General features: G+C 38.5%; 1 protein-coding gene across 1 annotated transcript in view; it reads left to right on the top strand.

Moving 5' to 3' along the window:
* Nucleotides 1–16744, top strand: part of SEC31B (SEC31 homolog B, COPII coat complex component) — a 1631704-nt gene that overhangs the window by 61850 nt on the left and 1553110 nt on the right. The window contains exon 2 of the mRNA XM_044055612.1: nt 15287–15405. Within this exon, the coding sequence (XP_043911547.1) occupies nt 15300–15405 (106 nt within the window). The 5' untranslated portion in view covers nt 15287–15299. The remainder of the gene's footprint in view (nt 1–15286; nt 15406–16744) is intronic.

The following is a 16744-nucleotide window of genomic DNA, read 5'->3' as shown; positions in this document are numbered from 1 at the left end:
ATATTTGTTTGTGGCTAGTTTATTAATATCTTTTTTCAAGAGATGGGTTTCTTGTAGGAAGACTAAGTTGGCCTTATGTAAATTAATGTATCTTATTAGGCTTGCCCTTTTACATGGATTATTCAATTCATTAATGTTTAAAGAAATTCCTTTTAAAGATGTAATTTGGCATTTTTAAAACTTAAGAATCTTATGATCAAAATAACAAATAACAAGATAAGTAATGTTACATCTCCTCCTTTAGGTGTACCTTTAAATATAGCTGTATTTATTGAATCTCTTATGGGATTTCGTATAGGATTCAATTTTGTTTGTAGTGACAATGAATGTACAAAATATATTGTGGATGTCAAAACTATATACAAATAACAATGAACAAGTGAAAATAATGTAAGGATTAAACCTTGCATCCAGCCTGGAGTTGTAAACTCCAACTTAGAGTAGTATTTACCACTCAAGTTAACCTCCTACCCTAAGCAGCAGTACGTCAGCTACCACCTTATTAATTTAATACTAGTTATATTTAACTGAAGTTAACAGTTTTCAATTCAATTATCTAGCAAGACAAGACTACACATTTGGTAAAACAGCATCATATAAACTAAAATAAACCTTTTTTTTTTAAACTGTTCATACTACTATATACATCCATGTAATATAAAACACTTGTATGCAAATAGCATTCAAATAATCTTGATGTTAGAAATCAAGAGGAGAGAAAAATAAGTTCTAACATTCATTTAAATCAAAACTTTGGCTAATATGATTCAGACATTACATATATTAGGATGCATCTATTTTCTGTCATGTAAATACAGTTAACAGCTTCCAAAAAAAACTTGAATTGCTTGTATATGAGCATTTACTCAAACTCATTATTGCCAATAGAATAAAATATTGTATTCATAGAAATTGTTATAAATCATACTTCATAGTTAAGCAGATTCTCAGAAACATTTATATACATATCTACATACACACACAGATATATATATATATATATATATATATATATATATATATACACATACACACACATATACACATATACATATATATATATATACATACACATGCATACACATACACACATACACAGACATACACACACACATACACACACATACACAGACATACACACACACATACACACACACAAACACACACACATACACACAAACACACACATACACACAAACACACACACATACACATACACACAAACACACACACATACACACACACACACACACATACATACACACACACACACACATACATATATATATATATATATATATATATATATATATGATCTCACTGAGTTGTATCTTTACTGAGCACCATCTTACATTGCTGTCCCTTCAATAAATCTGTCTGCTTTATACAAAATAATGCACAGCAAACACATTTTAGTAACCAGATTTTACAAACATGCTATACTACTGCTTTAAAATATATCACATGACAATTTCTTCCAGTATAGAGTTATAAAATTATTTATGCTTGTCAATCAGATGAATTAAATGAGTTATAGTAATGTACATGTTTGGGACGTAGGTTTTTAACACATATTATTAATCTGCTATTCCTGTATCTGTGATGTGTCTGTGTGATATCTAGGTCAAAGGTGAGACTAGCTACTTTCAGCTTCTCTGTGAGAATTCTGAGAGTTGAAGCTTTTGAAGTAGCTCATGGACACTGTGCATGAGACAGCCCACATCCCAGATTGTCTCTCTTAACATTTTGGCGGGAAACTTATTAAAAACTAGTGACAAACATTCATTTAGCAGTGTAAATGCATCTAAACATGACAAAACCTTCACAATGCATTCTACAGGTTATTACAGACTCTGTAAGTGAAATCAAGCCCAAAATTATTAATAAGTAACAAAACTCAACATTTTTGTCCCAACTCAACTCCTATGCAAATCTTATTATTTACTGTGTCTATATGATCAAAAGCATTTCTATATATTAATAAAGAAAAGAAAAGAGAGTAGAAAGTAAAAGGGTGTAAGGCAGAAATTAAAAAAAATGTAAGAGAAAGCTATAAGAAGTATATACAATAGAATGTTGCTTACTGTTTATATTAATAGAGTTAAAAATAAAACATATTATTTACTATTATTTAGTTCTAATTATTATTGGTTAAAGCATGACAGATTATTTACAAACAAGCATAAGCAGTGTAATCAAGAAAGTATAATTAGGAATAGCATTTGAAGAACATATAAACTTTTAAAGGAAAAAAAAAATGTATCAAATTACTGACCTTATTTTTCCTCTTCAGAAAGAGAAACAAGTTAAATCACAGCTTGCCATTAAATCTCCAGATATTTTGACTAGTTATGAAACAAAACATTTCTTTGCACACAGAGAATAACTTTGATTAAATCTTTTTCAAAATATTTGTTGCTTCTTGGAAATGCAGGAACTATATTTAAAAAGATTAATAATAAAATAAAATGATGAGAGAGAAAAAACAAAAACATAGTACAAATCATTTGTTTTTTAGTCTCTTCTTCTTTTTCTCTGAAGTCTTCCACGAAGTTTCAGTTGCCAGTCTCTTTAACGAAGGACTAGCCCATTCCATTTCTTCTATTTTTTCCAAAATCTTATTTTTTTTGATAAACAGTAAAGCAGAGTCTAGGTCATCGAAAATTTTAGGACCATCAGGATGAAGATTTTAAGCTTGGCAGGAAACAGAAGGTATGTTTTAAACTGTGCTTTTTTAAGCTCCCTTATTAGTGGCAGAAAAACTTTTCTTTTAGCTAATACCATGGAAGAATAGTCATTGTCAAAATGCACAGTTGTTTCATTAATCTTAACAGGAGCTTTAGCCCAAGCAGATTTAAGAACCATCTCTTTATCAAAAGATGATAGAAATCTAACTATAACTGATCTAGGATAGTTTTTGTTAGAGTTAGTATTAGCTATAGATCTATGTGCTCTTTCGATACCAAAAGAGAATGCTTCTGGTAAATCTAAAGTTTTAGGGAGCCATGTTGTTAAAAAGAAGTAATATTGTTACCTTCAATATTTTCTGGCAGTCCAAAAATCCTAATGTTATTGCCTAGATCTATTTTCCAGGTCATCCAGCTTTGTTTGTAAATGTGTATTTTGTTTCAGCAGAAACTCAATGTTGATTTCCTCTTCTTGTATTCTATTTTCCATGTTATTCACAGCTTCTTCTATGCCTGTCATCTGGATCTTCTGTTGTTGCAGGTCCATATGTAACAAGTCTATTTGTTTTGTAGTTTTTTCTATGAAAGTGTCTATTTTAGTATACATTTTATCCATCTTAGCAGTAAGTTGCTGGACTATAATTATCAGAGACTGAAGTTCTTTCTTGATGCTGGAGTCTTGAGAATTTGTCTTACTGGAACTCATTTCAGACTGATAAACTGACAGGAAAATTTCCAAAGTAATTTCTGACAGGAATATTATTAAGATTTCCTTTCTTTTTTAGATATAGTTCAAGAACTATATAAAACAAACAAATTTAGAAAGAAAATTACTTCAAAAATTAATTTTTTAAGTAATTAATTCCTGTCAATGTAATGAAATTGGTGGAGCTGAAGAAATCTGCTGCTATCCTGTGTTCATCCTTGGCCACCAGCTTATGAAAAACTTGAAAACATAAAATAAATCACATGACATCAGCACAAAACAGTGCATCTCAACAGGAGACTTCTTGACTATTTTTAAAACAAACTAGTGTTACTGTTGACAAGAATGATTGCAGTAAGGATGTTGTAAGAGGCAGTTCAAAAGATATCAGAGCTAATGTAAATGTTTTCATGAGCAGTCTGAAGAATATTGTTGTGTCTCTTTCATATTGAACAGGAACCACCAGAAGCTAATAATCTAGAGCAGTCTAGAGTATACTCAAAGAATAGTTTACAAAGGTATGACTTTTTTTTGCTGGCTCGAGTTGTTTACAAGATGAGTATTGTATTAAGATTTAGGGGCAGTCCTATGAAACTTACACATAGTAGAGTATCTGCTGCTCTACAAGAGGGGAAAACCACACTGGAAATGAATTTAAACGAATGGGGTCTTGGTGTAATTGTTAAGCAAGCTGAATGGACTGAATGGATGAATACCATGGTGATTGTAATGAAGCCAGAAAAATAGATGTATGATTTGAAAGTACAGATGATTTCCACAATAATCTGCATTTCTATTTTAATTTTTGACATTCCTAGTTCTAGTACTATGGTTAGTTTGTGATACAAACCAATGTTTCTGTAGATTAAACTTGATAAAGCTAGCTCAAAAATGTAAGATCTTTAACAGATCTCTTGGTTAACTACAGATTTCAGAGGTAACCTTTTGGCATATTCTCAATGCCAGAGGTATTTCAGAGATCTATAGCTGAAATTGAAGGTATACGTGATGTTGGGAACATTGTAGATAATTTACATGTATAGGTTCTAAAGTACTTACTAAGATGTTGATCTGTGAGGATCTTAAAAAGCCTAGCCTTACATTCCCAAGGTGGTAGTTAGCCCTTATATTTTGTTTACAAATAACCCAGAACAGAACAGGGGTATGTTAGGACATTTTTATATGTTGCCCCATTTGTGTGAGGAATAAGTGTAGTAAAACAAGATTGAATTTGCAGTTACCCATCCATTTGTCCAATTATGTTTGAACAGAGTAAGAGAAGTATTTTGCTTTATGTGGATTGGAAGTATATTCCATAGAAGTGAAATTCTCTGTGATACATACCTGTCCTATTTATGTTGCAGAAGAGAGCCACTGAATGGTTATTTATGCCACTATTGGACTTGCAAATGTGAAATAGGTCTGGCAGTAATAAGGTCTGTTTAGGCTGTATATATGAGATGGACATAATCTCTTAGTAGCCCTTATAATACTGAGAAGATTGATGGTTTGCATAGTTTTTATGATTTAGACCCTTGATTTTCTTAATGAGGAAGCGGTATGGTCATTCCAGTTGTGACAAGTGTTTGGACAGGTTCATAGTAAAAGGGGCATTGTACTAGTTGATCGGCCTAATGAGTGCTAGGTATAGTGGAATGGGTAAATCCTTGGATACTTTACCTTAGATATAAGCAGTGTAATGAGAAGGGACTTTTTTACAATAGAGGATATATGGCGATCAAAGGGCAGTTCATTGTCTAAATAGGATCTCGGATCCCTTGCTACTAGACAAATTTTCAGGAGTGTGTTGTCATTGTAATAGTTACAAGGGGAATAATGCTTGCAGAAGGATATGATTATACAGTAATTGGCATTTAGCTTTAGTGCATGTTTTTGACACTAGCTATTTGTTTGGAAAAAAAGTTCCTCATGTGCTCATGATGTCCTTTGGGGAGTTTATGATGGTATCATGTTTGCATGCATCTACAGACTTGGATTACCACAAAGCCTTAAAATTAGCTTTGTCCTCTGAGAAGTAAATGCCAAAGAGGAGTGGCCAGTGAACTGAACCCTCGAGCACACTGCTAGTGACAGAACTTTTTGGAGGAGGAAAAACTGCCCACTTTTGTTTTTTAAATATGAAGACAATGTTGCCATTAGTACCTTAGTCTAATGTGGTGGTCCTGAATGTGTGATGGGCATTGAACTCCATCTCTGTGATGATGCATATTTTGGTGCTTTCCAGGGTAAGGAGTGATGAGCAAGCAATATGTTAATGTTATCTGGATCCAGTTTTGTTATACTGGAAGCTTTATAAGACTGATGTTGCCTAAATAAAAGCACCATGGAGGTGGATAGGGCTTTAGCCAATATAGGAAAGACTTGGGGGGAGGGGTGCATGTCATCACTGGCAATGCAGTTAGGACTGTCTACTATTTCTTCCTAGGCTGATATGTTGTACCCCTTTAAGTGATGCTAGAAGCAAAACCAGTTGTCAAAATCAATAATCTTTTGTTAAATTATGGCATGGTAGAATGCTGCTCAAGGCTAGGTTCATACCAGCCTCAGACATATATTCTGAGAGTTCTATCATGTCTCTTTTCATATAGTACAAAGGAGGTACGTTTCAAATCCTTTACATGCACATGTATTATGACTGTGTTATGTGCACTAGTAGTGCAGAGACTTACGTGCGTGTATAATGTGGTGAATCCTGGTGCCCGATGGACAACTGACTGTGACCCTGTCCTTGCACAACATTGTGAGTGGTGCATTGGTGTGTCTCACTATAGAGTCACCTATGATTATGATTTTGGATTGTGTGGTATGATGACATCAAGTTTGAAGGTATCTCCATGCCTTTTGGGCCTTTGAACTGCATAATTGAGGCTCTTAGATGTATGTTTCAAAGTGGGTACTACATGTGCTGTGTGTTTGTGAGGTTGCTGTGGGTAGTTGTTTCTTAGATTACCTTCAGGAGGCCTTTGCGGTTTAGGTAGGGTGCTTATAAGAGCTTCAGCATATGAATGTGAATAGTGTATGTGCTTTGTTTAGTGAGGTACTGGCCACCTGCTTATTTGTGTTGGCTTTATACGAAAGCATTGCCTCCAATAACTTTGTATAACTTCATCTTTCAGACATTGTGTCTGTTTAATTATGTGGTTGTCAGTATACATGAGGCAGTTGTTTATATTGTCTCAGGTTGCCCATTTCAACCTGGCTGAAGATGGTTGGAAAGTCCAAATCCATGGTTCCAGGTGCTTACTAATGTGGACTGTAGAGGGAGTTGCTCCTTTGAGGTTTGAAGTTGATTTTCTGGAGGTTCTGTCTGTCTGAAACCAAGTCTACACACGAAGAGCAACGTGCCACGAAGTCCAAACCTAAGTCTGTACATAAAATTAACCAAATATCTGGTACAAGGCAGAGTATGGGGTGCTACTTGGCAAAAACATGATGTGAGACTATGTTACTCGACAGAGTAACAAGAGAAGGACTGAAATGCGAGGTGTCATATCTATGTATCTGCTGTGAAGTATATGGATCTCTTTCTGACTTTTGAAAGTTTGAAACCAGATCTTCAGAAAATTGATACTAAGTAAGTGCTGTTAAACATCCAGAAAGTACAGGATAAAACTGATCTTATGCATTTCCTTGGAGTGGTTAATTATTTTCATAGCTGACATATTCTTAACTTACTAAATACTACAGGCCACTTGGTAAGCAACTAGTGCATAATATGGATTGGTTGTAGTTTTCAGAACAATGTGCAAACTTTGGAAAAGCTTGTTGCAGAAGCGCCGACCGTAACATTTTATGTTGTCTGTTGTTACTCTCTACTTTGATGCCTGTCATCTAGGTTTTGGTGCAATTCTACTATGAATGGCTTAACCAGATGCACAGGGGTCTAGAGCTTAGACTGAAGTAGAAACATATGCATGAGTAAAGAAATATTGGTGAGTGTTTCTTTGTGTCAAAAATTCACTTGCTGCATCTGTGGCACTGTTACTCTAGAGTCTGATCACAAATCGCTGCAGATTATTTTCAGTAAATCTCTGTGTAAATCTCCCACAGGGCAACAAACTGTGCTATTAATATGTAAAAAAATATGATCACAGAGTTTAATGCAGTGTGTAAACCTGGGAAGCAGATGCATGTACCGGATGCGTTCATGACAGGCTATGTGCATGGAAACAATTTTGTAGGAGCATGATTTGAAAATAGTTTCATATTTGCCTATTGCCTATCTGCTGAGATGTTTCTTTCATATTTGTCATCCAAAGGTGCCCCCACACACACACACACACACACTTTGTGAAATCATGGTCTGTGCTTTCGGCTCACAAAAGAGCTGTATTATTTTAATTTGGAAGTGAGCAGCTGTCTGTTCAGAAGAGTGACCCCAAAATCCTTACTTTAGTAAGTGTGTCCCAGAATGCGCCTGAGTACACGTAGGCGTGAGCATGTATGTAAATGTGCACCCTTGTGCTTCATTTATACAAAATCTGTTCCTGAGAATTGCTAGCAGCATGGCTTAGGATCTAAGCAAATATAATATGGAGATGCTTCCACAACGTTTCAAAATCTACATGTTTGAGTTGACTGGGAGAAGTTAACCTGTGTAGTGTAGACAAGAACGGCCCTGGGCATTGAGCAAGTAGGTGGCTGCCTGGGTTGCTGCTCTCACTTATTTTTTTACTAAAATAAAATAAACAAAGAAATTCATAGCATAAAAGTGCACCTACCAGAGAGGTGAGAGCGACACCCAAGGGAAGCAATCTGACAGTTTTTGACTATTCAGTTTAGTGGCCTCCTGCTCATCCCTCCCATGATCTACCCAGAATCATTTAGATCGTGTGTGGGACAGAGCAATTCAAAACTGAGATGACCACTGTGATTAGAAAGGTTGGCGATGGCATGAGGTGTTCATTTTTTTTTTTTTTTTTTTGTCACTAGCAGACAACTAAATCATTTGGATGATTGGGGGATGGCTAAATTTTTGCTGTCCCTGATTTTGTAGAACATGTCTGATTTTGCTTGCCCTATCCCTTGAGATATCGCTCAACTGTCCGTATTTTTGTCTCATACTTTTGGTCTGTTCCATGTAAAATTTTGTGTTTTTCTAGGAAATCATTGAGGAATGAAGTGACTAAGTAATGGCAGGCATTTTAAGTTTTAGACTTCATACACTTCAGAAAATGCATTCTAATACAAAACCTATTATTATAGCAACTTTATAGATTTATAAGAACAATAGTTAGTCTGCCCTGGATTTTGGGCTTTTATTCCTCCATCAGTATTGACGTTGTTCATATTTCTTGTCCCAAGAGTGAGGCATTTTCTTCACTTTTTTTAACCATTGAGGATTGCAGTCAGTCAAAATGCTAGACATGACAGTTTGCTTCTTTTTCATTGAAAGATGTTTGTTGATGTAAAACCTGTTCTAATTAATTGAATTTGAGTAACAGAAAAAAAAAACACTGGCTTGTCTGCGGGGAATGTGACTAACTTTGCAGGATTACTGGGATTTATGTGAAGGAACTTAGAGTACTTTAATGTAAGATGATTGCTTTCTGCAGATTGAGAGGAATACAGATCTTCCCTTACCTGGACAACCTGCTTATTCAAGTCTCTTCTCCAGAGATTTTACTTCAGCGTCTACACATTGCTATTTGCCTTCTGCAAAGCCTGTGGTTTACTGTAAACTTCCAAAAATCATTCCTGACTGCTTCCCGGGATCATGTTTTTCTAGGCTGCAGACTTCGGACTGTTCCAGTGCTAGCATCTCTGATGCCTCCCAAGGCATTAACTCTTTATTTTCTTTCAATCCCTTCTTCCTCTGGCTTTAGTGACAGCCAGGAAGTTTTTTGGGGTCCTGGGTTACATGGCTTCCACCATTCGCATGCTTCCTCTGGTCAAGCTGCATATGAGAAAGCTTTATTGGTTTCTAAAATCAGTTTGGCTTCAACATTCTCATCTTTTAGATTTTCTAGTACCTCTTTTTCCATGTCTCTAGCTGAACTTCACTGGTGGATTCAGCAGTTGTCCCTCAGGCTGCCTTTTCAACCTCCAGTCCCCTCTTAGGATCTTTTTACAGATTCCTCGGATGTGGGATGGGGGCCTCCTTCAGCCCTCTGAAATTGCAGGGCTTTTGGTCTCTTCAGCAAAAGAAAGACCACATCAGCGGCAGAGAGATCAGAGCTCTTTTTCTTGCTCTTCGGGACTTTAATTCTCTCTTCCTTCCAGGGACCCTCAGAATTCTCACAGACAATACCACAGTGACATGATATATCAACAAGCAAGGGGGGGGGGGCAAGGTCTTCTCTCCTGTGCAGATTAGCTTTTCAGGTTTGGGATCTAGCTGTTCAGTATCTGGTGACCCTTCCTTAGTTCAGAACATAGTGGCAGATTCTCTGAGCATGTCCATAACACAATTCCACAAGTGGAGGCTTCACAGGGATGTGTTTCTGTGGACATTTTCCACCAGTGGGGTACTCCTCAAGTAGATCTCTTCGCCTGTCCTCTGAATAGACACCTTCCTCTATTTTCATCAGACCTCCATGTCCTCCAGTCTGGAAGGTGGACACCCTCTCTTTTTCTTGGAAGGGGATGTTTCTTTATGCCTTCCCTCCCCCTCCTCTCATTCTGAAGGTCCTGTTCAAGACAACAGGATGCTCCTAAAATCTTGCTGGTGACTTCCTTTTGACCCAGACAACATTGGTTCACTCTTTTTCTGCAGGGTAGTCATTACAAGTTACCTCACAGGGCGGACCTACTCACACCAGACAAGGGGTCTTTCATCCATCCCCACTTGTCCACTCTTCATCTGACACTGTGGGTGATAGAGTTTTAATCCCTTTTAAGCACCTTTTTTCTGAAGACTACTGGATATGTTGGGTAAGAAAACTTGTACCTCTGCACCCTTGCCATGAGAGCTTTAAATTGCCAGTTCCATATGATGAAATATATGCAATTGCTCCAAGATAAAATTATAGCAAACATGGTGTTATGGCAGACGGAACCTTGTTCAATGACATGCAGGCCATAGCTAGAAAGCTTTACAGGTAGCCAGAAACTCTTTGAAATGTGGCTATGATGCCTTGGATGCTTGCAGAGCAGCTGCCACAGGTTCTGTTATCTGCAGAAATGCATGGCTCAGAACTGTGCTACTATCCGACAAAGTAAAAAAATTGTTCCTGTTTGGAATTCTAGCTGAATGAGTCTTCAAGAAGCTAGCCAAAAAGGCAAACAGAAACTGTCAGAGTTTTACTCATCTCCAACTGCAAGGTACAGTAGAAACTGCTTCTCTAAACCGGGGCCTTTTCCATTCAGAGAAGACTAGGGGAGGCTGTCCTGTGGAGAGAGACCAAGGCAGTCCAGAAGGTGGCAAACAGAACAGCCACAAAGGTCAGGTGCCACCACAGAGAACAGATATGAATATATGCTACCCCCCCCCCCTCCTGGACACCTGGCAGGAAGACTTTCCCTATTCCTAAGTCAGTGGAATCACATAGCAAGGGATCAGTGGATCCTCAGCATTATAGAAAAGGGATACTATATCCAATATAGGGAAATCCCACCCCTTTTTTGGTCATACTAGGACCTACAAAGGAACAAGAGAACCTTTTACCCCCATTATCAGAGATTTACTTCAACAAGGGTCCATACAGCGAGTACCCTCAGTCAAGAGGTAAAATGCTTTTATTTAAGGATTTTCCTGGTCCCAAGGAAAGAGTAAAACTCGAGACCTATCCTTGATCTTTCAAAGCTTAACATTCCTCTACATGCCAAAATTCAAGATGCTTACTTTAACAAAGCTGCTACCAGTGATTTCCAGGGCATCTCCATGGTCACAATCAACTTAAAGGACTCTTACTTTCATGTTCCTATAGCAATCAGTCACAAATCATGCCTACAATTCATAGCCTCAGGCTCCCACTTTCAGTTTTATGCCTTAGCATTTGGTCTCTCTACTGCTCTGATAGTTTTACAAAATATCTTGCCCCGCTAATAGCACAGTACAAAATACTAGAAGTACACATCTATCCCTACTTACACTGTCTCATCTGAAGAAGATCTACCGCAGAGACACTGAATGCCCTCTCCATCTTGGTAGACTGTTTCCAAAAGGTGGGCCATGCCTTAAATATATAGAAATCTCCGGGGATCCCCCTAATAAGGATCCTAATTTTGGGGGCTCTGATAGACTCATTCCAACAGAAAGCATTTCTCCTTCCTGACAAGCTTCTTTTCCTGATGGATTATTTGAACAACCTACTCCAAAAACAAGTTATCTTGGACAGCGAATTCTTAAGGATCTTTAGGATAGGATACACGGCATCATGTATTTTCATGGTCTCTTTAGCAAAAGTTACACATGAGGAAATTCTAATAGTTTCAAAAAAATGTCTGGGAGCAGCACTCCCAGTCACTAGAAACTCTCTTACCATTGCTCACATGCCTCAAAAAGGAACTGAGGACACCATACAAGAGAGCCCAGGGGCAGCTTTCACTTACCCTGAGGCAGACAAGATCATCACTATGGACAGCTAGGACATGGCTTGGGGAGCAAACTGAGGGTGCAGGGCATTTGGTCCCCACAACAGTAGAAGTTCTACATCAACCTAAAGGAGATGCTGGTGGTCTTCCTAACCATAAAAGCTTTCCGACAGCATTTAAGCCAGGGACTCTGCAAAGTTGAACTAATGACTTCACAGTCATGTGGTACATGAACTGGGAGGGGCCTTATCTTACCTACTGTGCAGTCTTACCGGAAAGATCTGGATGTTGGGTCAAGACTTGGGGCTTACCCTCATAGCATCATACATCACAGGCTACAGCATTCTTCTAGTGGACTCCTGAGTAGGGATATACTAAACCCAAACAAATGGAAAAGAGAGGTCTTTCTGGATCTCACTACTGAGTAGTGCTTCCCCTCCATAGGCATTTTTTTGCCCCTCTACACAGCAAACAGCTTCTGAGATCCTGCTCCAGAACATAACAGGAGGGAACATGGAAAATGCATGCTTTCTCCTTTGCATGGACTCTCACTGGTTCCTGTATGCTTTTCCCCCTTACTGTTGATTCCCAGGATACTTACAAAGATCAGGACCAACAGGCCAAACATGATACTCTTAGCCCCTTTCTGGCTTAGACATCATTGGCTCTCTGTCCTCCACGCCCTCCGTGTGGGGAGGCTCTGATTCTCTCTAAGGACATAGACCTTTTCTCACCCAAATTAAAGGATCAATCCTCCAACCCAACCTGATATCTCTCCATCTAGCTGCCTGGAATATTGGCTCATGACACCCACCTTGATGCCTTGCCCCAAAGAGGTACTATCTATTTTAAAGGAGGCAAGAAACCTTAACATCAGAAAAAAATCATACACTGCAAAATGAAAGAGATTTTCCACCTGATGTCATGGCCAACACACTAGATCACCTCAAACAGACAACAGTTCAGTACTGCTTTACCTTTCACACCTCTTTGAACAGGGCCTTTCTTGTTCCATCAGAAATGTGCCTGCTTCTGCTATCTCAGCTTGCTTGCAGATTACTCCACCACTGTTCCCTCACCCCCACATGAAAAAAGAGGCGATTCACTTGAGACCTCACAGAAGGGACCCCATTCCCACATGGATCTAAACTGTGATGGAAAAACTAACCCTGGTACCCTTTGAACTAGCTGCTACTACTCCTGTCAATATACTCGCCTGGAAGACCTCCTTCCTTATAGCTGTCACATCAGCTAGAAGATTCTCTGAATGGCAAGCTGTAGTGTATAGTGTATTTTACTGTTTTCTGCAGGGACAGGGTAACCCCTAGAACAAACGCATCATTTTTGGACAAGGTAGTTTCAGAACATAGCCTTAACCAGGCTGTCCATCTGCCAGTTTTCTTTCCAAATCCACACATTAAAGGGGAAAGAATTCTCCACTCACTGGATGTCCACAGACAAATCAGGTTCTACCTGGACAGAACAAAATGTACAGAGAGGACCAGATGTTGGTATCCTTCACTGAGGACAGACAGGGCAAGCCTGTCTCAAAATAATTGATTTCTAAATGGATTGCAAACAGCATCAAGTTCTGTTACCTGTGCCATGGAAAGCCTTTACCTGGCCACATTAGATCCTATTCCAGCAGGCATGGTGCAACCACCACTGCCTTCCTTAAAGGAGCTGGCATTCAAACCATCCTAGAGGCACCCACTTGGAATTCTGTTCATATCTTTCAAAACACTGCAAATTAGGACAGGTCTCCAGGGTCAGGGTGTGATTTGCTTCTGCCATCCTACAAAATATCCTAAACTTACAGTAATTACCTCCACCTACAGGATAACTTTGGGGATTTCGCAAGGATCAGTACAGCAACATTGACTACAAAAAGCTTAGTACAGTTGTGTCCCACTTAACATAATTGTAAATGATTGCGTATATCAATATTACAGTACATTTTCCCACACTCCTACCCTAAAACTTTGTAGGGGATATCGCAGTTACTGTTTCTACTTATAATCCCTTTGACCTTCTCCTTTGCATTCTCAACCAAAACCAGATAGCTGAGGAGTTTGTGCTGTCCTCTGGCATTAAACTGATTCTTTTTTTTTTTGGCTAAGAAAGATCTGAAGATGTCACTGACAGACACCCTTCATATACCCTGATGTCCAAATGTCAGTCATTGGACATCAGTCGGCTTGGGAAGAAGCTATGACTCTGGAAATGGGATTGTTGCAAGCTTCTGCACAGCAGGAAGACCCAAGGGTCAGTGCTGCAATATTGATCTACTCAAATGTCAACAGTTATGGTAAGTGGGCACAACTGCACTTTTTAAAACATTTTGGACCTCAGATTTTTGACAACCCCCTAACCTATAGTAGTGACATTATACATTTATGCTTTGAAGGCTGCTTCTGTACTTGCATAAATTACCTCTTGACATGGTCCTATGATTAAATTGCTGAGCATTTGAGATTGATAGTACAAAGAAACTGCTAAAATGGAGTTTGCATTTAATTTGACAAATGTGTATTTTGTCTCAAAATTTACACTATACCATTTCTTCAGTTTCCACAGGGTTGTAGTTGACTTAGTAATCTTCCAATTTGCCCACAGGTTTATTGTCTGTGTGTGTGCATGTGCACGCGTTTGGCGTGTGTGTGTGTGTGTGTTCATGTATATGTACTTGTGTACACTGAGTGCTTGGATAAAGCCTTTGCCCCCATGACTTTTATTTGAATTTTGTGGATAATCAGAAAATGAATGGATCGTGAGATAAGCATAATGTAGTTTATTTGGGGAACTTGAAAAACAACCAAATTATGACCCATTTTCTTAATTGACAACCACAGTATCACAGCACCTGCATTTTTCAGTATTTCCATCACAGTTCAGAGTGCATAACTCGTGAAGTCTAAAATATGTTGCTGCTGTTAGTTGCTTTGTAACTCTTAAAAGTATTTATCTGATTGTAAACCAAAGACATAACTATGCAGTTATAGTGGTGTAAAAGTTGATCTTGGGTAACTGTTAGCCAAGTCACTGTACCTAACTACATCACAATTTCTAGTGCTGTACGGATATTAGAATATGTATAACTGTTAAAATGCAGACCAACATGAGCCATGGAAGAGCAGTTAAACTAGAAAACTGGGTTAGGGATATTAAAAATGCATACAAGTCAAAATATTCTGTTAACACTTTTTTTTGTCAAATTATAGTGCGTTAATCAAGGCAAGACTATAGTTTTATTTTATTAGGACAAATGGCTGCAGTACTGTTTTTCTTTTGCTATTGGCTGAAGCAGTAGGTACTCTGTGTATGTTTAAGTAAGCATTAAGTTTCATTCTGTTATGAATATATTTGAGATGGAACACATTCTGTTCATTTCTTTCAGGCTGTAGAAGGAGATGAAGTTAAAAGAAATAGAAAGGACTGCTAATCAGGCATGGAGCCCAGCAGGGTACCATCCCATCCTCCTAGCTACAGGTAAATGTGGTTTCCTAATGCATTCAAGTAAGTGATATTGTACTGTGCAGTTCCATATTCTTTTACAGCAACTATTGTTCACCTACTATATCATTTTTAATGAGGTTTTATGTAGTATTTTTCTGCCAGAGTCTCTACTAAAAATGGAAAATTCCTAGCCACCTGTTTGTCACGAGGCAGGTCTTAAACCTATGATGCTAGCCACCCTGGGTCAACTGATAACATGGGAACTGGAGGGCCAGCCAGGGAAGTGTAGGCCTGAGTGGCCAGTGACCAACTTGTCTATCCATGTGGGAAGTTGTGGCTTTTTGTGGTACAGTGCTACTCTTCAGAGATTTGAGAATAGCATTAATTTCTCTCAAGTATGTGTGCAGATAGGAAAGCAGATGTGTGTGCATCATAGGTGGAAGTGATCATCACTGTGTGTTTGCGTCTTTATATACCCTTCTCCTCAAGGAAGTTTAAGATGTATATAAAAAAAAAACTGCAGTTGAGGCAGGTGGTGCTGAGTTAGGATGCCTTGATCTTCTCACCATTTCCCCACCACTTGTAACCTCAGGCTGCCTCATTCTGGGGAGGATAAATTGATTGGTCAGAAGAGGGAGCTGGGGAGAAGGAGAGGCATCAGTGTCTTCAGATGGTCATCTTGAATAGAGGTTAAAAAAATTAATTTAAAAAACAAAAAGAAAATGAGATCTTCCCATCTTTAATTCCATAATTATGAAATTACTGGAATATCAGGTGCTGCGGTAGCATTGTCGCCTCGCAGTAAGACGTTGTCCGGTTCGATTCTCAGCTAGAGCGTCTTCTGTGTGGAGACATGCGTGAATGGGCGTACCTTCGTTGAAGGCTGTGCGGCAGAGCTGGCAACTCGGTACGTAAAAATCAACTGCCAGTCATTAGCGGACTGAAGTTCCGCTGTGGCGACCCCTAACCGGGAAAAGCTGAAAGACACAACAATCAGAGGTCTTCTGTGGAGAAAAGGCAACACTTCAATTTTTGTTTGACCTCAAGAGATTTGTGCCCCACCTAATAATTTTATAGGATGCAGTATTCTTTACCTAAGGGATCAACTGGCAAGAACAGTCCAACATATGGCCAGTATACCAAAGTGTTTAGTACTTGTAGGCATTGTATGTCACACTTATGCTTCATGCGTACAGGTACATACAGACGCACACACTTGGAACTTCTTTGCTGCCACTCCAGATGCTGTTATTGAACATCAAACTAAATGCCCTTCTGCTATACTGGTTACCAAGCCATGTTTTCAGATAAGTGCCCAGTTGAGAGCTGTTCTCTTCTGTTTTTGTATTTATTGTGTTCATTTCATCCAGAAAGGGAAAATGTCAGTGTGGGAGGCAGA

This window comes from Protopterus annectens, chromosome 14.part0 (genome assembly GCF_019279795.1).
Source record: "Protopterus annectens isolate FY-2018-M chromosome 14.part0, PAN1.0, whole genome shotgun sequence".
NCBI lineage: Eukaryota > Metazoa > Chordata > Ceratodontiformes > Protopteridae > Protopterus > Protopterus annectens.
The sequence above is the reverse complement of the archived record's forward strand: the minus strand, read 5'-3'. Positions and strand labels throughout refer to the sequence as shown.